General features: G+C 46.9%; 1 protein-coding gene across 10 annotated transcripts in view; it reads left to right on the plus strand.

Annotated features, from left to right (window-relative positions):
• The window catches only part of ZMAT4 (zinc finger matrin-type 4), a 99,788-nt gene that overhangs the window by 42,425 nt on the left and 34,420 nt on the right, over window positions 1-22,943 (plus strand). For 6 of the 10 annotated variants that reach the window (XM_083811551.1, XM_083811552.1, XM_083811550.1 and 3 more), the window contains 2 exons: window positions 4,086-4,187; window positions 17,034-17,123. In XM_083811551.1, the coding sequence (XP_083667677.1) occupies window positions 4,086-4,187; window positions 17,034-17,123 (192 nt within the window). Of the gene's footprint in view, window positions 1-4,085; window positions 4,188-11,720; window positions 11,833-17,033; window positions 17,124-22,943 lie in introns of those variants that run through there. The other 4 variants (XM_083811556.1, XM_083811549.1, XM_083811553.1 and 1 more) reach the window with 3 other exon arrangements.

Below are 22,943 nucleotides of genomic sequence, written 5' to 3' on the forward strand. Positions count from 1 at the left end.
TGCAGCTTTTTGGGTTTATCATGTTTTTCTGCTTATTGTTGTCAAAATATGGAAATAATTGACGGTAAAAATTACCAAGGGTAGTCTGTGAAGGGATATAAAAGGCAAAACTTGGTATCAGAAAAAACATCTTATTCATGTTTAAGAGCTGGAATGTGGGCCAGTTACTCTGGAACATTTGCTGCCATTTGTGAAATTGCTGTTATTAAAAGAGCTCTTTTTTTTTCCTACTCTAATGAGCTCATTGCTCAAAAAGGGGGTGAAACATTTGATAACAGGGGGTGTGCAATAATAAAAATAGAAGCAGCTTTCTGGGGGAAGATTGCCTGAGAGGAGATCACAAAAGTATGTATCAGAAACACGAGGGAAGTATTTGCTAGCAGTGACTGCAGATTGTGCTTCGGCTCCTGTGCTGCAAGGGACGAGCCCTGAGAGCTGCCACAGCAGCAAGGGACGGGCGCAGCTCGCGGCTTCCAGCTGGCTCTCTGGGCCTGGGCGGCAGCGGTCTCACTGTCCCAGCTAGGTCTGGATTGCAGCAGCTTTTATTGCAGGTTCGCTTCCATCATTCTCCTTTGTGACAGGCACACATTCAGCACATGTCTGTGTCTGGTGCAGCACACCTCCTTAAGGAAGGAATTCGGCTTTGAGTATGTCTCTGATGTCAATATGTGGATTGCTCTCCTCTAAAATTTAGTGCAACTTAGTTAGCATCTTTCTAGCTGTTGCCAGAAACTGGAGTCCGCCCCATCCAATTGATTTTCATTAAGCTGTTATAGTCACTGAAACTGCTGAGAAGAATCGTCACCATATGGCACAAGGTATTCAAAATGAAGTCTCTTATGACAGTTTGCCTCTTCTGGAGGCGCTGAGCTGACATGTGCAGAGGTTACTGATCAGAAGCGGGGAGGAGGGACTCCAACACTCAAGTGCCAATGCAAGAAGAAATAATAAATCATCATAAACCCACTGCAAGAAGAGGAGGCGAGGCGATCGGTGTTTGTGGTGGGGGCACCACTGCTCCTGTCTCTACCAGGGGAAGATGCAAAGAGTTTTGGATCCTTAGACCTTGGTTGTGCAGTCCAAGTGCTTCCACTCGGCTGAGTTGTTGAGTCCGGCTGGTGGGGGTGCGAATCGCACGTTAATTCCTCAGCTCTCAGCAAGAAAAACCTTTGAGAGCGAGCAGGGAACACATCCCTCCTTGCTCAGCGTCTGCACTTCTCCTCAAGCATCTTGGAGGCGTGCGGTGCTTCGCAGCCCCAGACGGGCTGGAGGTTGCTGGTGCAGAAAAGCCTTGTTTCCGCTCTGCCTTCTGACAGGTTATGTAGTGAAGATCAGCCAGACTAGTCAATTCTGGGAACTGTTAGGCACTTGTCGGCAGCAAGAGTTAAAGTGGAATTAAGTGATTAGAAATACTTAAATATTAATTGCTTATGAGCTCCCTTTATGACACTTGCAGGTGGAAGAAGTTAATAAATCACTGCTGGCATTGACCCACAAAACAATAAAGCAGAGTGTATCTGAGACAAGGCAAGAGGAGGGGAAGGAAAGGAGCTTTTCTCGAGCTTGAGAAAGCACTGTTTTTAGGTCAGGTAGTGACACAACAAAGCTGTTTTCTTTTTCCCAAGGCTTCATGTCTGGAATCTGCCTTTTGCTGCAGATGGGAGCCCTTGCAGTTATGCACAGATGCCATCAGCAGGCCACCTGTGGTTACCTTGCTGCGGTTATGGCATCTCTGTAGGAATCCCTTTGTAGGAAGCAGACAGGTCCCTCTTGGCTCTTGCACTGTTGCAGGCTCTACACAGGCTCCCAGGGAACACCGGCCCTGGGCCCCACGACGGGTGGGGGACCTTGGTTTACATGGCTTGGAGAGGTGCGTCTTCATCCATCTGCTTCACTGCATATTACCTTGATGCCCTTTTGATGTCCTGCTATAGCATGTTATCCTAGAAGGGAAAATATAACAGTACAGAAAAAAAAAAGAAAAAAAAAAGAAAAACAGGCAAAGAATCCAGCTAGCAGCCATCAAACATAAAAGCTTTATTCAGAGCTAGCAGCTTGCACCAGCCAAATTTAATGTCAGTCCTCAGAAAGGCACTCTGGGCAGCAAAGCTGTGTGAGAGCTCTCCAGCAGTGGAGAGGCAATTAAGAGGCATAGTGAGAAAGGAAGGGGATTTTTGCATTGCTATTATATTTATTTGGGACAGGTCAAAGTCTGTTTGGTACTTGAGTTTAAACTTGTTCTCAGGCTGTCTGTGTTTTTGTGTTAGCTTTGCAAGGGTGATTTGTACACATGGGTGCTGGCAGTGGAGTGCTTGTGTGAATGCTTGGGTGTAGACCTGGGATGTGTTATCAGATCGTGCAGGGCTAAGCTAATACTGAGCAGCTTTTGATTTAATCTGATTTTTGCAATGAGAGTTTATACTGTGAGCATTGTGAACTGCATGCAGATGAAAATGATATTACATGGCTTTATCTTGGATGCTGGATTAAGATTTAATGAGATTCTTTGGTTTGTTTTGTGTCAATCTGTTGTATTTTAGAGGTTTTTTTTTTTGTTGTTTTATTTTGCCTTTGATGCAATTTTGCAACACTTCTTGTACTCCCAAAAGGATCTTTTGGTGTCTTTGAAAGTTTCTCAGTACAGCAGTTCTCTAGACAGAGTAAATGAAGATTAAACCCAGGCAGAGAACAAGGGAAAACAAGCAAGTGATTTGCAGAATCAGAGCATGAGGACACCAGCAGAAGAGCTCTGTGGTTTGTGTCTTTTTTCTGGTAGATCACGAACATCAAAGTGAACCTTTTTTCACGGGGCTGGGGGTGAGAGCCAGGCTGAGACCCTCTGGTGTCTGCTCAGCTGCTTGTTTTTATAAAACACCCCTAACACATACCTTAATGCTCCTGAGACTGCAGTGCGTGCGGGTCGTGGTGCAGCCTCCTGCAGCGGGGCTGGCAGCAGTCGAGCCCACGGAGCTTCCTTTCCCCGTCCCGACCCCGCACGGCGGGACTCAGCGGCCCCAGAGCTCTGGTGCATCCCCGAACCCTGCGGCTCTTCTGCTGGTGAGGTATCATAACCTGATTATTTCCATGATGCTTTTCTTCCCAATCAGCGGAATAAACACTATAAAAACTGAATTATCAGTCTTCATTGTGCCTGGGTTTGTTATGATTGTGAATTAATAGAGATTTTATCTTGGCATTAGTTAGAAAGCACTATCCTCTGTTTCACTCTTCAGTTGCACCGTTTTTGTCTTTTGTTTTGTTTTAAATATCCTATATGGGAAGCTACATCTGGTGGTTTTTGCTTTGTCTCGGTTCAGTCTTTCATAAGCCTCAACCTTCCTGATACGCACCGTGGTTATCAGTTCAGAGTTTGATACCTGCAATTGCTTGCATGACGAGGAAGTAGGTGTGAACAGAGAACTAGAGTATTCCTATGAATCAGATCACTCACCGAGCTCTTTTTGTAAGTGCAAGCGTCCTCACTGGAAATTGTGGGGAATGCACAAATATTTAAACAGCTGCTTGGGAACAGCACAGCCCGCTAAATCACCTAAGCAATTTCCTTCTGTGTCTAAATTGAGAAATACAGCAGTGTCTAAATTGAGAAATGCAGCAGAGCACCCTTCCAGCTTGAAAACATCTTCCTCTAGTTTGTAATATCTGCATTTATTTATTTATTATTTTTAAAAGCTGAGGAACTGCAGCACTTCTTGTTTCATTGATGACAACTGCTAACTAATCACTTCTGACCTCGGTCCGTTTCTGCACCACCTTGCAGACAGGGCAGAGGACGGCACCGCTCTGATGCACCTACGCGGTTCAAAGCAGGAGCCCGCGGGCGTGCAGGGTGCTGGAAGGAGCAGGTCGCGGTGCTGGCAGGGCGAGGACTGTGTGTTCGGTGTAGGCTGCCTGTGTGAAAACCTTGGGGACTCCGAACTTGTGGGTCTTGTGAGAAGAACCCCTCAACTCAGGAGCTGCTTGGCCCATGTCTCCTTAGGGGTCTACATCAAATACAACTGCCCTGTTCTACCTGTGTTTTGGAACTAAATCTGTTTGTTGTCTCTTCTCTTTGTTGCTGTGAACAGATGAAATCATCTGACATTGACCAGGAATTATTCACTGAAAGTTACTGCAAAGTGTGCAGCGCACAGCTAATATCCGAGTCCCAGCGCGTGGCCCATTACGAGGTAGGATGCTCTTTGTTAATCAGTCTGTTGGGTTGTAACTCCTCCACCGATGCCTCTTCCAGTTACGTGTTTTACAGGGTGGCTTTGGCTACTGTATTCCCAGTAAGCAAGTTACATGAGCATTTAAAATTCCTCTTTGAAAACTCAAAATTCAAAAGACTGCTTTTGTTGGTGGTGCATTATTCTGTGAACGATGTTACTGCAACGTTGTCTGCTGCATGTATTTTTTTGTCCTGCCTAAATCCGCAGTCAGGCTACAATTTGACCTCTAATAAAAGATAGTTTTCAAATAAATGTAGCTAGCAAGGAGATTACTTAAGAGTTCAGCAAAACAAACTCAAGTTTTTATATTAAATGTGCTGCACTATGCTTGGCTGAATAGGAATCACTGATTGTGCAGAGAATAGATTAGTATTTCTGAATGTATTCAAGCACTTAAGAGGTAGGCAAGCAATAAACAATTAGAAAGGATATATCATTAGAGACATGTTAGAACAGCAATTAACAGCACTGCGTATCTTCAAAACAAAATTAAATAAATTCATATTAAACGAGGGAGGAAACTCCTGAAGGATATGCTGCTGTGAAATCCTTCACGAAAGGAAAGCCGCTGCCACCCACGCGTCAGTCCTGGAGGCCGGGGAGCCGGTGCTGTGGAGGCCTGCGGCAGCGCGGGCCGAGGTCCCAGGTTAGGTGCCATCTTGGCAGCAACCCAACAGGAGAACAGGTTTTCTCCTTCATATTCAGATGCAGAGCAGGGTGCAGGGTCACTTTTTGTGGTGCACAAAGGATTACCGAGCAGGTGATCACCCTTTGCATGGTACGAATCCCAGGGGACCAGAAGACTGGCCTTGGTGGTGCCACAGGGCTGTGCTGTTGGTGGCATGTGCAAGGGATCATTGATACAGGTTCAGTGTTCCCTGGGGGACTCTAGGAGAAAGAAGCGATGAACATGGAGGGCTTGGGGATGACAGATTTCAGCATTTGCAGGGTCTGAGTGGCTGAGCTGCATTTTGCCCTTGCTTTTGAATATGCTAAAGTAAGTGTGTTTGCAGCATTTCAACAGAACCAGACTGCTACGAGGCCTCGAAGATGAATTTTTCCTAAAATTTTGCTCTGAGTAGGTATAATAGGGTAGACACTTGTCTCAGTATGGCCAGTGAAGACATGCAGGAAGCTTAATCAATGTACGGTATCCAAGGATGCTGTGCTGCATTAATAAATAACAGTAACAATAATACACATTTATTTATAAGGCACTGTACGTGTCTGTTTTGGCAAATTCCTTGAGACGTTTCCTGTAAATACTCCCTTGGCTGCCCTCTGTGCAGCACAGACCACAGCAGCCACTGTGAAGTCAAAGGCTGCAGTTGTAGGGACACCTTCCAGATCCTGGTAAATGGGTGATGCGGCTGCCAAATTTTGGTCTACAGGAGGCAGAAGCATTGCTGCAGAAACAGTAGTAGCGATGTGAGAGCAGTGGGGTGCTCAGCCAATCTCTTTTCTTCTGTGTCTGTAATTGTAGGTATGAGCTGAATCATTAATTCGTAGCAGATGTTTTCAAAATGTGGAAAACAACACGTTTTTCTGTTGTATATTTCTAGCGCGAGGTGTTGTGCTCATTTGTCATCTCCTGTGAAATCCCAGCAGACGCCGTAGACGTTTGGCACAACAGTGCCGTTATCCAGCCGGGCTGCGTGGCGCAGAGCAGAGCGTGGGCACTGGAGGGATGGAGGGAGCCGGGGGGGACGGGACTGGCCCCTGCCCGGCCTGGCTTCTCCCCCACGGGAGGCTGGCGTGCCTCCGCCCTGCAGCGGTGCCTCTGCGGCAGCCTTTCGCTGTGGGACATGGCACTACTGAGCGCTGGCTCCGGGTGCTGCCCCAGAGGGAACACGCGTTCTGCTCGCATCCCAGTGCGAGGAAACCACGGGCATGGCAGGAGGTCTGCAGATCTGCCCTGAGGTTTTTGGGAAGGCGATGCTGCGTAAGGCGCAGCTCCACAGGGGGATGCCACCGGGGCATGGGCAGAGCAGCGTTCCGGATGTTTCCTCCCCGTGCTGTCAATGCGTGCAGCATTTGCCCTGCCGTGGCTTGGTGTGGCCCTGAACCTCATGGGGAGGCTCTGTGGGCACCCTGTGCTTTGGCTGCAAAACCAAACTGGAAATCTTTCTGCAGCTCCAGTCTCTTTTCCAATGCAAGCTGGATGTGGTTCTGAGAGACCTGAGCAAATAATGCGTAGTGAATCATTTATTAGGTGAACTTAGCCTTTTTTTTATTCAGACACTGGACAAGCTGTCTGTGATTTTCCCCACATACATTAATCATGGAAAATTATTGGAGAATAATTTCTGCAAATAATTCTTGCTCTGACACTGTTTCATAAGCAGTTCATTCCGAGGATCTGCTACATGAATGGAGAAGGCCATTCTTCCTGCTAGACACTTGAGTCATAAGGTGTTTCTTTTCCCTGGACAGACGGACAAATTGAGTTTATGGTGACAATATTCACTTCTGTAATGTCAGGATTCACAACATGACCATTCTTTTACAAAACTCTGTTGGTGAAGGTACGAGAGCTCCATGCTGCCCACAGCCGCCAGCCCTCGCCACAGGGAAAAGTGCAGCACTTCGGAAGGCACAACCCTGCTGTTGGCATGTGCCCAGCTTCATCCAGGTGTCTCAGTGCTGCTGGGGGGCTCCAGCCTTGCTCGGGGAGCTACATGGGGACCCCGGGCCCGGGGCTGCTCCCCTCTGCTGCTGCCTGGTGCTGGCCCAGGCGGGGAGCAGGGGGGAGGCACCTGCTGGAGGCTGGGCTGCAAAGCTGGAGAGGGCTGTGTGGGTAACGCATCTTCCTCCGTGCTGTGGTTTGTATGGGTCCACAGCGCCGTGACTGAGCCAGAACTGGGAGAGCTGGGGAATTCATCCCCTGGCTCCTCATCACAGCCAAGGGAGGCCTGCAGCCTTTGTGCCAGGCGGTGAAATCTTGGCTCCTTTGCGCATGCAAAATAAGACGTCCCTCTGTAAGAAAAGAGAGGGAAATGGTGTATGAAAGGGGGATGTTTTTATCTTGCCAAACAGGAATAGTCAGTTCCAATCGCTGTCTCGTCTCCTTCCCCAAATCATCAACCAATAACTCTTATTTTCTGCTGCAGGACTTTGCCAGGAATAAGAAATAATTTGATGTCAGTCGTGCAGTATTAAGCAGTATTATTTCCAAGGGCAAGTGTAGTGGAAAAATGACAAAAGAATCAGAGTATTTGCAGCATGTTTTTGCTACCAACTTGACATACAGCAAAATACTGCCCTTATTTTATGTGCTTTGTGCAACTCTGTCTGGAGGCAGAGGAGGGTCAGGGGCGAGGGGCAAGGCCCTGGGCATTGCTGTAGGGTTCCTGCGGGGCCGGGCAGCGCCAAAAAGGCACCTTCCTGCTCTGTCTTTGATTGCACAGACAGCGTGTGTCTTCCAACACAACTTTGAAATGAGAGGACGGATTTTTATTTTTAAGTGGAAAAAGAGCAGTGACCCAGTGTCCACACCTTAGCGCAGAGCCCTTTGCAAGGAGGTGGGAGCCGGTGGAAAGGCTGGGATTCAGGCTTGTGTCACAGCAGCGTGGTCGTGAATCAGCTCCTGCAGCTTTTATCAGCAAAGCATCGCTATTCCAATGCCTTTCACCCTTCAAAAGCATTGTAGAGAAGTGACTGGGGCTGTTGCTCTGTGAACAGAAGCCCCTGCAGCTGTGTGACCACTTCAGCAGTGGATCAATACACTCAGCGACCGCCGTTATCCCTCTGCAAGGGGAAGAGCATCGGAGAAATCAGAGAAGGTCAGCGGGCAGCAATGGTTGTGGAAGTGGCCTGTGCCAAGCAGAGGACAAGAGGGGAAATAAGATGTGGTTTACTTGCTGAAATGCATTCAAAACCTGTGTTCCAGAGAGGATTTATGTATTTCTGCATCCTTCTGGAGTGGCAGGCCTCTTTCCTGGATAATGTCTTGATTACCCATAATTTAACACCCTCTACCAGCTCTGTCTTTGAGAGAGGGCTGTAGCAGTCGCTTTGGTGTGCTGCTCTGTAAATTAGAAAGATAAGGTTTCTTAGTTCTGAATCCTCATTGCTGTATAGAAGTATTCACAGCCATTAGAAAGATGGTACAATTTATTTTCAAGTTTCTCCTTGAAAATCCTGCAGGAAAATTACCAAATATGCAAAGTTGCTTTCAGATTCCACCTTGAGCTGCATATTCATCACCACATTTGCTCCTTAAGCTGCTATAACGCTTTTCTTCATTGTAATCTTTATTGCCTCAGGTGTTCAGATGGTACTTTACTTTTTCATTTAAAATGAAGAAATACACCAGGTTTGAAGGAAGAGAAGCCCAGGAAAGTGTCACGTGAATGTGCTGTTATTGGCTCACCTTGCGAAATGAAGGAATGATGCTTAAACACTCTCTGTGTAGCCTGAGAGGCAGGGGGAGGGCAGAGGCAAAGCGTATTAAAATTCAAATGCAGAGCAAACTCCAGAGAACAAATACAGTGCTGTGCCCTTTGGCTCATCTCCGGGAGCCGAGTGTTCTTTGGAATTTCTCACCCTGTCACAGTGGGCGAAGCAGGAGAGCTGTATCGACAGCCCCATCAATACTCTGTCTGCACGGGCTGGAGTGGTGCTCAAGTTAATCTGCTTCCAGTTGGGCTGTCCTGCTCTGGGAAACTTTGCATAAAATGATGGCTTGTCAGTAGGAATAATAAACATTGTTTACCATTGGCACATCAGTGCTTTAAGGATCAAAATGTGTGTGCTCAGAGAGGCAATCTCGTATCTGAAATATTAATGCAGTGAAGGGGCATATATTCCAGTTAACAAAATAAATGCTGCACCAGAACACAAGGAGCTGGAATATTCTGTGTGTGATGTGAGCTCCCCACACGAGATGCTACAGGCATTTCCAGGATGGAGGAGCAGAAAGGACACATTTCAGCTGGAAGTGAAACTACACAGGGCTCTGGTCTATCAAGGTGTCTGTTGGTGTTGGTTGGGTGCTGCTGAAGGGAATGCTAGCATTGATAGCTGGCCTGTTGTGCCATGGCACTTACCTGCAGAGTTTTAGTTTGCCCTAGTGAGAATAAGCTGCAAATACTTCAGAGGACGAAGGAGGAGGGGACATGTCCTACCTGTTGTTCCTGTGTCCGTCCCACCAACTGCTGACTATTTGCTTTGCTGCGTTGTATGCACAGTATATGGTTTCAAGTGGCTGCTCAAACTTCTGCAGATTATTCTGCAGATTGTACTGGCGTTTGGTAGAACCTCAGTTTAGGAAACGAAATTCAGACTAAAGAAAGCTTCTAATGTGTGTGTGTGTGCGTGTGGTTTGGTTGCGAAGATGATGTAGGTGCCATTCTGTTTTTTGTATGTGCACATATAGACCTTTGCAAATTGCCTTGGCATCCGCTTTGTGTCGTGCCATTTACCAGCAGCAAGTAAAATATGTTGAAGTAAATGCGACCTCACAGCATATATGAAAGATATACGTGGGTGTCAGTTTTTATGGTGAGATTGCTGTGATACCTCTTCCCTTTTCTGCATACAGTAAGTACATACTCACCAGGGCAGTATTAGCTACTGGATCAGTGTGCTCCAGGCAACCAATTTAAATTAAACTGGTATTTTACAAGGCTCCATGTTGCTATACTGTTGTAAACATTAATGGCCAAGCATTATTTTTAATGCACTCCCAGTGTCCAAACCTATTGCTAAACAGCAGCAGCAGCAGAACAGATAAAGACTTCTCATGCAGCTCCCTTCCAAGGTTCCCTCTGTACAGAGTCCCTTTTTCTGGCTAAAAATAGCTGAAGTTCGTTAGGCGACTCTCTGAGTGGTGGTAAAACCCACCAGGGGTGAGATCCTGGGGCTGGAGGTAATGGAGAGGCACAGGGGATGCCCCATCAAGCCGGGGAGGCTCCTGGGCTGGAAGCGAGGGCACCTCGCTCAGCGGTGTGACTGGGATGAGCCCCCGGCCACGCCGTCCCCGGGGAGAAGTCTCTCTTTCCTGCGGCAGCCCCTTTGTGCTGATGCACGGGAAGGCATTTGTTTGTTCCAGATATTGATTCCTGCTTTTCTTTAATATTTTAAATTCAAAGCTGTGTTTGGATTTGGATTCCAGGTGTTTGAAAGCAGAGTCTTTAGTTGTCTTTGTGTGTTGTGACAAAATCCGCCCACGCGCTGCACCGGGGCTGAGCAGGTTCTCAGAAGCGAGTTGCACTGACATACTTTAAAAGTGATTTGTTTCAAACACACAGAGATAGAATGAGAACAGCCAAGCATTGCCGCTGTTTGCTGCTTTGCAGCACTGTGCTGGGTAAGTTTTGTGACGAGGAGATGTATCTGAGCTAACTCTTCTGGTGCTGTTTCCCACTTGTGTCAGGACCGTAACAGTGAGGTTAATGCAGCCTCAAGCACCCTGAGTACCTGCGGCAGACCAACCTGAGCTGAGAAACCTGGGCTCGAGCTGCTTGAAACTGATCTGTTTCTGTCAGGGGGAACCTGACGTCTCTGCATGGCTTGGCTCAAGGCAGCAGAGCAAACCCACGGCTGTGGCGAAGGCACCCACCCACGGCACCTCTGTACACGCCCCTGGCACAGCTCTGAGGGTAAAGGCATGTTGCGGCAGGGACACCTGAGGAACTGCTGTTCTGCAAGTTTAAAGGGTTTTAAATGCCACAAAGACCTTGATAAAAGGCTTGTGTACAGCCGGGAAGCTGGTTGCCAGCAAACAGCAAAGGTCAAGCTTGCTGCACGAAGCCTGCCTCAGAGGTTCCTGCCCTGCTCGTGTTCTCCCAGCTCCCCTTTCCCTGGGCACATTCGCAGGGATGTGCACTGCTTGCAAAAAAAATCCAACAGAAATGTAAATGCAGAGTTGCATTAGCCTGAATGTACAGCTCACCTGCATCAGAAATGCTGGAGAAGCGATGAGGGACTCTCATCGTGTCTGGGGGAGAAGCGGAGCGGGCGGCAGCCGCGGGTGCTCGGGGCGGATGGGGGCGCAGTGCCGAGCCGTGCCGCCCCATACTCTGTGAGCAGCAGCTGGGAGCAGGCAGCGGTTGTTCTCCCTGCTGGGCACACTGCGGTGTGCAGGACCAGAGATACTTTGGCTACAGCTGAAATCAGTATAGGAGATGGTGAAGTTAAAGATGAAATGGTGATTCCTGAGACAGAAAATTCATGCCTTACCGTTCTGCTGGCCTGCAGCTATCTATCACGCAGGAGCCTGCAGAGCTGAGCGGAGGTCCTGGTTGAATGGGCAGTTGTAGGATGGCAGGGCAGGGATTTCCAGCTAGGGAATAAATCCTGTAAGCAAGTGAGCATCACACAGCTCTGGAGCCTGTGCTGTCCCCACTGCACAGAGCATGGTGCGACCCCCCTGGTTTGCCTGTGGGTCGGAGACTGCACCAAGGGGAGAAACCCAAGGGCAGCATTTTCTCTGCCATTGAGCAAGATCAGCCCAGGAACCCTTCTCTCAGACTGTGCTGCTCCTCCTAGGTTTGGTGTCCAGGTGAGGGGGGGAGGTGGTCCCGGTGCCGGTTCCGAGCTCCTCAAGAAATGTGCTGCGGCGATGGGCGCTGATCCGGGGACACACTCAAAGGAGTCTCGAGTGAGTAGCGGTTTTCTCTTGTGAAGGTGGCTGTAGCAACAACAATGTTGATTTTAATTAAACTTGCCAGGCCTGGGCTGGACATTTTGACCTTGCGTGATTGTAGAGCTGAGCAGAGCGGAAGACAAAGCAGCCCCTTTAATCCCTTACAAGTCACCGGCTTTGGGTGCAGCAGGTCACCACTATTTGTTTTACTTGGAGCATCTGAAGTCTTTTTTTTTTTTTTTTTTTTTTGTTCCATTTGTTAAGTTGCAGAATAAAGAGTTAGGAGATGCTGCTGGGGCCTGTGAAATGGTCCCCATGGCCCGTAGCAGGGACTGCTCTTGGAGCGCGTCAGAGCCCCCAGGCTAGGGAATTCTCTGGACTAAACAGGCTGGGAGGGAATGATCATGGATGTAGAGAAAATGGAAGGGGCGAGTGGTTCCTTGTGTGAATAGATCAGCAGTTAATTACCTTTACGTGTGAGCAAATTAATGTCTAAACTGGTAACGTGTCTACCTGTTGCTTTAAAGAAGCCAGTTTCCTAGCAGTGTAAATCCAGTTGTATGTAATTGGGAATTACGGACACGTATCTGTATGCCCAGGAAGTAACAAGTATGAGTAGACACATTTTAAAAAATTAACTCACAGAGGAAAAGGGGAAGTGGATAGAAATGACCATAAATTATAAATGAGGCTTTGCAAAAATTACAAAGAGAGAAAAAGGACATTGGCACCCAGCAGCGTCTGGAATAACAGACGGAGTTTGTCTCTGCAATGAACAACGGGGATCTTGACAATAGTGTTTGCTCGTTGTGTGGGTAGGAGAGGCAAAAAAAGGAAGGCGTTTTCTGAAAATACTTCTGTCCTCTATTTTAAAAAAGCAGAGGATGTTGTTATATCACAGAATGAGGGAGAAATTGGTTCCATTCCAGTAGGAATTGGAAAGTTTGTTAAACAACGATTATGAAATCTAGGATGTTGCTTTTCTGAATCAGGAAGTCCAGTCATTTGCAAACCAGTGCTCGGAAGGAGCTGGCCACGCACCCAGCATCATCACCACTGGCCTTCGTCAGGCCTTGGGAAGTGCAGGGAGCTCCTGGGAGGCACCGGGGGGCAGAGCCCCTCCGGCCTTGCCTGTGGGGCTCTGGAGGGGGCTGCACGGGGTGGTCTCAGGCAGACAGTGTGACTGGCCTTCTGCGAGAAGTGTAGGGAGCCGGGTCTAGCCAAAATAACTTTATCTCTTTTGATGAGATTACAAGTAGGGCACATACAGATAATAAAGCTGATGTAATCGTATGACTGCATGTTTTGTGGCAATTTAATTAAGAAACTGCCAGCGTACAAAAAAGATCGACACAGTACACACTAAAAGGATTAAAATCCAACCAACAGTCTTCTGGAAAAGAATTTATTACAAGCTAAGTGAAGCCACAGCCATTAGCATTGCCATTACAGTTCCTTTTCCCATTTCCTGCTCGTCTCTGCCTGTGTCTGACGCACTGTGTGTCCCCGGAAAAAGGGGGTCTGGTGGCTTCGGCTCGAGAGCAGGGCACAGAGGAGGGGGGAGCAAGACAGGAAAGGCAGGCTGACTGAAAACATGATGCTGCGAGCGGAAGAGTGAAAAAGCAGATGATAAACAGAACTGTGGAGAACAGAGAAATCGGATCAGAGGCGCTCACAGCGTGAGGAAAGCAGCAGAGCAGTTGGTCTGAAGCTGGTGAGGTGGCTGGGGCAGGGGAAGAAGTCTCTTGCAAGATGGTGAAATATTTCAGACTGTCAGGTCAGCTTAAATCAGCAGTGCAAGGTGGGAACAGACCCTGGGGCTGCCGCAGGCTGCTGGGCTGGGGCTGCCGGGAGCCTCCTGCACCCCCTGCCAGACTGCGGGAAGGAGGCGTCGCTGCGGGTGCTGCCCAGCCCAGCAAACCCCCAGCGAACGCCTCTTCCAGGGGCTCCTGGCCCTGTAGAGGGAGAGGTGCCTCGGTCCTTCCCAAGGACATTGCTGTTGCTGGTAAATGTACAAAAAAAAAGCTGCTAAATTACTGCAGTAGCGAGCAAATCCTCCATAAGCCAGCGCTTTCACTTCTCATCCCTTGCTGTCCTAGCTCCAGAGGCAGAAATCATCTGCTCTGTCCGAAAACAGCCTCGCCTGCAGCTCACAGGGTCCTGCCAGCTGCTGTCCTTCCCACAGAGCCCTGATTGTCTGCTCTCGCCTCCCTGCTGCACGCTCTGGACAGAACTGTGCTGCAAAACTTGATTTATGCAAAATCAAATCGCATTTCATAGCGCAACTTAGCTCTGCTTTGTTCTTTTCTGTGTTAGGATCGCATTGCTGGGATGCTGCTGCCTCAGCCACAGTCCTTGGTATTAGAATAGATTTGACATAGATAGAAATGATCTGTTTACTTTTATTGATGAGTCTTCTAACAATAGCAGGAGCTTACAATGCAGAAGCCTGCAGTTGCTATGTGAAAGCTGCCTTTCTGAGCTTCCCCCCCATGTCACACAGAGAGGGTTGTTTTTAAAGCAAGTAGTATTAAGCTAGACCTCTTCCCTGCTATAGGAGTTGTTTCCAGACACTAGAGACAGAATTCAAGTGAAAGTGCCTTTGGCATAACACTTTGTAAAGCTACAAAAGAAATATTCACAGGCACAGAAACACTCTCTTAGTGCACCCTAGGATAAGTTGTGGCGGCTATTGATGAGCAGGCAGATACCTTCAAAGGTGGTGTTCTTGTTCCAGACCACGCATTTACAGCTGTGACAAAATTTTGTCTTTTTTAAGGCTCATGGGTGCTGTGAGGGGGATCAAAACAGGAGCTGTGTGAGCCCTGATCCCATTTATCCTGGTTTTGTGGTTCCTGTGTGCGGCTGTGCCTTTGGCCCCTGTTCCTCACGTACCTGCACTCGGATGGCAAGTGAGCAGCGCCCGGCGCTCACCTTCCCCGCACACCACTACTGCGGTGGGGTTCGGTGGCTTTGTGGAGAGAAGATAACCAGCAGGGCTGTTGGCGAGCAGCACACCAAGCGCAATCACTTCACTCTTGCCGTGGTGTTAGGATGATAAATACACGTGTAAACGCAGGAAAGACCAGAGATAAAACGGTTTGACAAATAGGCTGTGCTACCTCTGCTTCCTCAGAGGGAATGAGGTACTCACTACGTACTTGCAAAAGCTGGGGATGATTTTAAGCTCTGCTTTTATAACCGTAGGATAATAAGGCTGCACAGGGAGCTGTGTAGTTTAAAATTATGCCAAACATAAGTTATTCCTTTTCCTTAGCATTCATAAGTCCAAAAAAATGCATAACTAAAGTAAGAGGTGTTTTACAAAAGGCTGAAGCTTTGTTGCCTTTTACTGCTGACATTCAGACATCGTGTATTGCACAGGTGAGTGCCACAGAAAAGAACAATAGGAATGATTACCGTTAAAATCTTTTCATATTTAAAAGGTTAAAAAAAAAAACCACAAAAACAAAAAAAAACCTTTGTAACCTATAAATTCCACAGGCTGTAGCTGCATACAAGTAGACATCGTGAAGTGCAGGATTAGCCCAACCCAAGGGAAGAACCTTGTGTGTGCGGGAAGGATGCTGAGGCTGGCTGGATGCTCCAAGGGCTGCAGGTGGCCACGTCGCCCTCCTGGCCCATCCAGCTCTAGCACACGATGTGTCGGGGCCAGGCGGGTGAAGGAGCCCTGTGCCTGCAGTTTGTCCCTGTACTTGCCCCGGGCTGACCAGAGCCAGCTGGGTGCATGCACGGGGGCACGGAGCTCTGGGAGGAGAAACCAGACAAAAGAACATCGAGGCAGGAGGTAGGAGCAGCGCCAGATAGCGAGGCTGATGTTCCACGACTGTCCTTTGCCTTTCAAACATTTATGTTGTCATTTCTTAATTATGCCATCGCTATCTGGACTGCTAATCACTGGTGGCTGAAGCTTTTGGGGTTTCCTGTGCTAAGCTCTGATAGCAGCAGGTTCAGAGAGAGATTGAGGTCTGTCAGGGAAAAATTGCGGTTTCTAAATGCATACAGGAAGTGAAATTAGGGAAAGATATTTGCCGTTATTTATCTTGACTGATTTGCTCCATTAAAAAAAATTATTGCGTAGTCACATTTATGCATACAAATTTAGCTCTGTGCAAATTTAGCTCCACGTTCACACCACAGGAAAAAGAATGTTCCAGTACATGCTAATGATAATTTAATATTTTAAAATTGCAAATCTGTGATCTGAAATTGTAATATTATGGTGCCATTGTTCCGTGAGGCAATCAAAAATGGAGATTCTGAGAAAACATTTGCATAATAATAGCTGCCGTGCATGTCTGGGCCCTGGATGCACCTATTTAGTAGTTACAGGCTATTTTCCCCTCATATCTACTGGAAGGCAAGATTGCGAGGTAGTGCTTTTGAAGGTGCGTGTCTGCGCTCCTGCTGCAGGAGCGTTTACATCTTCCTTTGCAGGGTGACAACTGCAGGGATGGCTCTGCCTGTTGGTGTGACCAGGGCATCGCTCCTGCGGGTACGCCCCGGCTGCGCCCAATGCGGCGCTGGTGCTGGAGGGCGATGCGGAGCCAGCCCCAGCTGCTTCTGAGGAAAGCAGGAGATTTCATATAATGCACAATTATCTGATAATTTACCCATGGGAGAAATTTCTTTCAAACCTTTGGCAGGTATCAGTTGGCTTATTTCCTAGAGAGTGAGGTTTTATTCCCTTTATGTATTTTATTCTTCTGGAAGTGTAGGAACTGTGGGTTTCTGTCTGTGTGTATGCATCTAATCCCTTATGATGCCATCCTGTCTTCTCCTGAAGCTTAATAACCCTGATCTTTTCAGTCTCTCCTGGTGTGGAAATGGTCTGATAACAAACACTGCTCTTCTCTTGCCTCTTTATTTCCTCTGTGCCTTCGGGGAGCTGTAGGCAGCAGGACTTCACACAGAGTGGGGTGAAGGCAGACCATTTCTCCTGCTAATAGCAGGTGCCCTAACCTCCCTGCAGCTCAGTTCAGCTCGGGGGAGAGCTCTGTGAAAGCTCCTGGAAACCTACACGAGATGCAGGTGTTCCTCACCTGGGTCTTTTCCCCCTTTTTTCATCCCATGTTGGATACGCATCTCAAGGGGATGTGAAGTCTTATTGCAGTTTGGTTTTGTATGCAGTGCAGTGGAGCATCTTGCTTTTTGTAACTTCATTTCTTGCTTTTTCTTTTTCTTTCTTTTTCCAGAGTCGGAAACATGCCAGCAAAGTTCGCCTCTATTATATGCTTCATCCCATAGATGGAGGCTGTCCAGCTAAAAAGCTCCGATCAGAAAATGTGGGTATAATTTGAGTCCCTGTTTACTCAACTGCTTTGTGAATCATTGACTCTGTGCATTTTTTTTCTGTAACAGCTACAGATAACCAAGTACCCAGAGGTAACATTAGATTAGCTGAAATGCTAAGTAACTGGAAATAATTTTCAATAAACTGTACAAGAAATATTATGCACGTCAGCAACAGTAATTGCATTTTTAGTTATTTGAATGCTCTTTCACTGCAGATATCCAGCATTTATTTAGTTTAACAAAGACCAAACTACCTGTAATGGCCTGGTTTTTGCTGTTGAGAGACTGTGCAAAAGTCAGAAAGGGTAAATTGCTGCAGGGAGGCTTATGGCTTGGTGTTCGGGAGGCTGGAGGCTGCTCCTCGGTGGCTCTGGCCGAGGCTTTAGAGCTGCTGTGCTCGAAGCCAGCAGCTTTTCATATGCAACTGCAAAACTTACTGTTTGTCCAGCACTTTGGGGGCAGTGCAGTGTGTTCTGGGCCCTAAGGGGAGGACTGTGCCTCGGACCCTGTGCCCCCCGCTCGGACTCAGCTCCAGGTGTCCCTGCCGTCCCAGTGCCATGATGCAGCTGGAAACCACAGCATGACCGGAAAGGTCACCCGAGACTAAAGCGACCTCCACAGGTCTCCTCTGACCTGATTTTTTCTATGAGTCGATGGAAACAGGGTGCTGCAGCTGAAAGGCTCCTCGTGGAGGCTTTGCAATCAGTCTGCAGTTTAAAAAAATGCGATTGGTTCTTCAGCTGCATTCACATAAACACAGACGTGAGGCAATCAGACCAGCCCACAGCCATTTGTCGGGCAATAAAGGCAGACTACGTTTATAAGTGAATGATTCTCCGTGAATTATTCATTCAGCTCTTTCCCGTGTTCCCAGGCCCGTGTGAGAGCTGCTGATGAGATTCCAGCAGATAGCATCCAAGCCATTCCAGATCTGTGCGACTGTGGCTGTGGCTTAATGCTATCAATATTTAGCGAGATATCTTCTAATTAAAGGAAGAAGCCTGCGAGTGTTGCCAAAGGGATCTGAAAGCTCCTTCACACAGTAATTAAAATTTTAGTAGAACTTTTATGTTGCACACAGGGTAATTGCAGATGCAATCTACCCCATAACAACAGAATCTCACACTATTTTTGCCGAATTATTAATTACAGGATGTTAAAGATAGAGTGGACATGCACATATAGACTTGGAACATAATTCTTTAATGAGCTTCATTACATCAAACAAGAAACCCCAGGCCTGCACGTGCACCTTAGCACATGGATATGGTGGACAGAGAGAACCAAACAGACCTTAAGTCAAAGCTGAACAAATTCCCATTTCTTTTATGAAAGGGCACAGTGAGGACTAAGGTAATTCTATGTTTCCTGCTATTTGATTGTGCCAAGGGCAGCCCTTAATGGGGCATGAATTGAATAAGTCCTTATGAAACAGGTGAATGATATGCTATGCAAGACCTACATTCTGAAATTATTTATATTATAAAAATGTAGCAGGGAAAATCTGCCAACATTTACAGCGCAGTATTTGCAAAGTAGCCCTATTGCTGATCAGCTATTATCCAAGCTTGTAGCATTTAAATAGTACAGAAATATTTAGGACATCTCTGAGGCAGCATGATAACATCTTTACTGTGTATAGAACGCAGCTGTATTGCCAAATTCGGATATCTAGCAACGTTAGTCAAGCCATGACATACTGACTTTAATGAATATTAGAAATAATCCTTGCAAACCAATTAAATTTCCACAACTAAAAAGGGAGTATTAGCCTTCTTTCATCAAAAACTGCACTGTTACATGACTGTATGCCATTTCTTTTGTATCCTTTTGGCCACAAAACAAAAATACTTTGTCTTTCTCCAAGTGACAATAAGAAGGAAAAGTTTCTGCAGCTGTAGATGCTCGATGAAATCATTTAAGAGACAACATTTCCTACCTGGCCTCTCAATGGTGTGAAGGGCTGTATATGCTATTATTTGAGGAGTATAAAAATATTCTGCATTCCTAAAACACCCATTATCCTTGCAAAGTAAGACCTAGACATACAATTAGTTTTGCACTGAGTGACATCCTAATTGTTGGACTATTCATTACTATTTTATTTTATTTTTTTTTATGGGGAGAAGGGACAAATCTCATGCCTTTGGTGTACTGAGTGATGGTTGACATTTCATTTTAAATTTCCATTTAGGGTTTCAGCTGAAACCAATCTGAGAAAGTCACAGCTTGTGTCAGGGCCACTCTGAAATTGGAAGTCATAACCTCAAGTCTCAGAATTAGTTTTAGTCAGGGTTTTCTCACTTGAAAAAAACCAACAAAGTAGGACCCCAGTTATAATCAGGGCAAACATGATGAAAATTTCTGATATGCTAGGAAATGAACTCTTTGGGCTGGGAAAAAAGCCTTCCAATTCTTTCTAGCCCTATTTGTACTGTAAGATGGTGGAGTTGCTTTAATCATCATTTTCTTTCTGGCACATGTGCTTGTGTTGTGAAACGCATCCCTCACTTCATCTAGGGTTGGCTTTTTTCAGTGGATTTATAGGTCTTAAGATGCTCCCTAAAGCCTGTTTCGGATTTAGATTGCCATAAATTGGTACTTGCTCTTTGCTTGTACCACAAGAAGAGCAGGCTCCAAAAGAGCAGGCAAGCAGTCTAAACTTCATGCAGAGCATTGTGGAAATCGCACTTTAACAGCAGCACCTTCTTCATGCACAGAGAATTAACTCAAATTTAAAAGACACTTTGCAGTGCCTTGAGTGGTGTGTTTTATACTGCTGTATTCAAGGGTTTGTATAATCTTTTCTTCTTAATAAAAACTAGGAAATGAAGACAGCAGATTTGCATCTATGGATTAAATATCCACACTTTTCTTGAGGATTGCTTAAGCAACATCCAGTAAAAGACTGCAACTGCCTGGCCCTGTGTGAGGATTATGCCTTTTAGTGGCTTGTTAACAGGCATCTGAATAACTGAAGTTAGTTCTGTTGGATGTACAAGATTTGCTTTGAAATGTATAATATTACAAAGAGAAGCCCTATGAATTAGGCTGGCCTGCGCTGCTGCAGAGCGGGGGGAAAGAGGAGCAATGTCAGCCCTGGGAAACAGATACTTGATCTCCGAGGCTGTGCATGTTGTGCTGTGCTTCAGCTGATGCAAGGTCATTAGCCCTGTCACCGGTACATCTTTGCAAAGGTTAGAGAGAAGGGACTGCCTGGAGAAAATTGCAAAAACAAACAGTAGAAAAAAATCCTTGCACATTGGCTCAGCTTATGTAGCATGGGGCTAGAGTTGCTGGTCTGGGTTTTATGGAAGCTAAATTGAGATGTTTTCAGCTTTAGGTTGAGCAGGGCAAGGTGAGCAGTGGGAAGGGACCCAGGGGTGCTGCGGGGTGTGGGGGGCTCCTGCCCTGGTCCGGGCTGGCTGGGCTGCCGGCAGCGCTGGCCCCTGCGTGATCTGGCCGACAAGCGACGTTGTTTTACTGCTTGGCTGCACAATCCTATCAACGCAGCGTCATTCAACAGGTGACAAAAGACACCGGGGTCAGGTTCCCCCCAGCCCATCTGTTTACAGGTAAAACAGCCGCTGACAAAGCACCAAGGCGTAATTACCCTTCAGGGCTGGGTCTAGCCTCTGGACAGCATAGTGCAGAGTCCAAGGAAGGTGATGCTGCGACAAATGCTGCAAGTGCGGGTACCTAAGGTCTCTCCAAACGTCTCGATACTGCTAATGAAGAACAGCATTCAGGGTGTGAAAAATGGCTGGCTGTTAGAGCAAGGGTCTGTTTGTGTTTTAGGCAAAGCCTGGGGCTCTCGGACTGACCAGGAAATTAGGGCCACTGCTCGTCAAACAAATGCCAGTCTGGTGGTGAAATCCCCACCCGGGCTTTGAGATGCTCACCCAGAAACATCAGTGAGCTTGGATAAGAAGTGTAGTGATCTAGGATAAATGTGTAGTGGATTGGTTTAATTGTGAATTTGGGGGGTCTGAGGGTCATTTGAACGCTTTTCTTTTTTTTTTTAAAGCAGTGTATCTGTGAAAGTAGGTTGGGAAGAAAAAAACATCACCGAAGAGCAGAGCAAGCAGAGGAAGGGACCCTAGTGCGTAAACACTGAAGTGTATCAGGTTTTCAAATGAGCTCTGTTGGAGCCTCTTTATATGTTACCACCTCTGATGATCAATAGAGTCTGGGAATTTTTCCTCGGCTCTTAACTTTCAAGTGATTTCTCTTTGAAGACATAAAATATGTTGAGAGAATCCTATTTAAAAGAAGTGCAAATTACACCCAGAACAGTACTTATCACCTCTTGAGATTTCTTCCTAAGGTTTAAGTTGATTTATAGTTAATAACAACAACAAAAAAGCAATGAAAATCAGTCCTCCTTCTAATTGTTCTTATTTCTTGGGAGAAGACGATCTTAAACAGTGGGTTGGGTGCCACTGCACAATCAGTTCGCTGTTCCAGGTCTTGCAGTGCCTTTATTCTGCTCCACATCTGCTGGGGGGCTCAGGGGGCACCCCCGGTGCGTGACTCAGGGTCACTGCATGCGGTGCTGCTTTGCGTGGGGGTTGCGCGGGGCAGGAGCTTGTGTGCCTGGCACTCTGGGGCACCGTCCGTGAGAGCCGAGGACATGTCTGGAGGAGCCGGCCGGACGCTGGTCGGGATGTGCTGGTGGTGGCAGCGCTACTGGGGCTCTGGCGGTGCTGCGTGTGACCTGGGGAGAAGTCTGGGCTAGAACTGTCTCACGCATTTGCATGGGGGAGTTAAAACGCTGGGACCTTCATTCTCTGTCCAAATAGAAGGATGAAATTTGACAAAGGGGAACTGGGTTTTTGAGTGCGTTTTTGCTGTGTGGCCAGCACTGGGCTAAACAGGGTGCCCCAGTAAACGCCTGAGCGTCTTCTATCTTTGCACATGGATGAATTGCAAAATGCATTTGCAACTCGTTGTGAAGTGAAGATTGCAGCTTCTAAAGCAGACTGTTTTCTGTTTTGACAATATACCAGCAGTCGGAAGAATATTTGTTTAAAAAAAAAAAAAAAGAATAAAAGTACCTGACTGCCTCCAGATGGCTTGTCCCTGGAGGCAGTCTTGCCATGGCATGGGGCCTCGTGCCCGGAGAATGAACCAGGATGCGAACTGCATGCATACAGCAGGTCATTTCCCAGCTTTGGAGAGATCTTGCTCTTCACAGAGCAGTATTTTCAAAAGTGATCGTTTAGAAACTGTGCTAGGCAACCAACCTGCCATACTGCGATCTTCTGAAAAGAGAGGCCATGCATATATGGTCCTAAATGCAATCCTTATTTCCTTTATGGAATGGATTGAATAATTAATTGTGACTAATGGTGCAAATGCGCCTCTTTCCCCTGCTTAATAGTTGTTTGTACGGTTACCCTTGTATCTGTGGATACTGTTTGTTCGCAAACATTTGCTGGCAGCAGTGTTGATGATATTTTGCTGACAGCCTTCAGCTGCAACCACTTTTTCTCACAGGGTGTGCTAAGAGCGATAGGTCTCAGCTCAGCTACACGGCTGGCCAGAGACGTGCTGGCTCTTATTCTTTCAAGAATAACTTTAGTGAGTGATGGAGACAATATTCTCATTAAATCAGGGTTTATTTGTAAAAATAAAAATGCAGTGACTGGTAACTGTGAAGAACGAGCCCTGCCTACATCACTGTAGCAGAGAGAACCTCTTGCTGGGACTGGAATACAGTCACGTTCTTGAAGTTTTAATACTTCTGGTCATCTATTAGCTGACATCCAGGAGCTTGCAAAGGGACACAGCCTTCGCACTGAGATGCT

This window comes from Anser anser, assembly GCF_964211835.1.
Source record: "Anser anser genome assembly, chromosome: 26".
NCBI lineage: Eukaryota > Metazoa > Chordata > Aves > Anseriformes > Anatidae > Anser > Anser anser.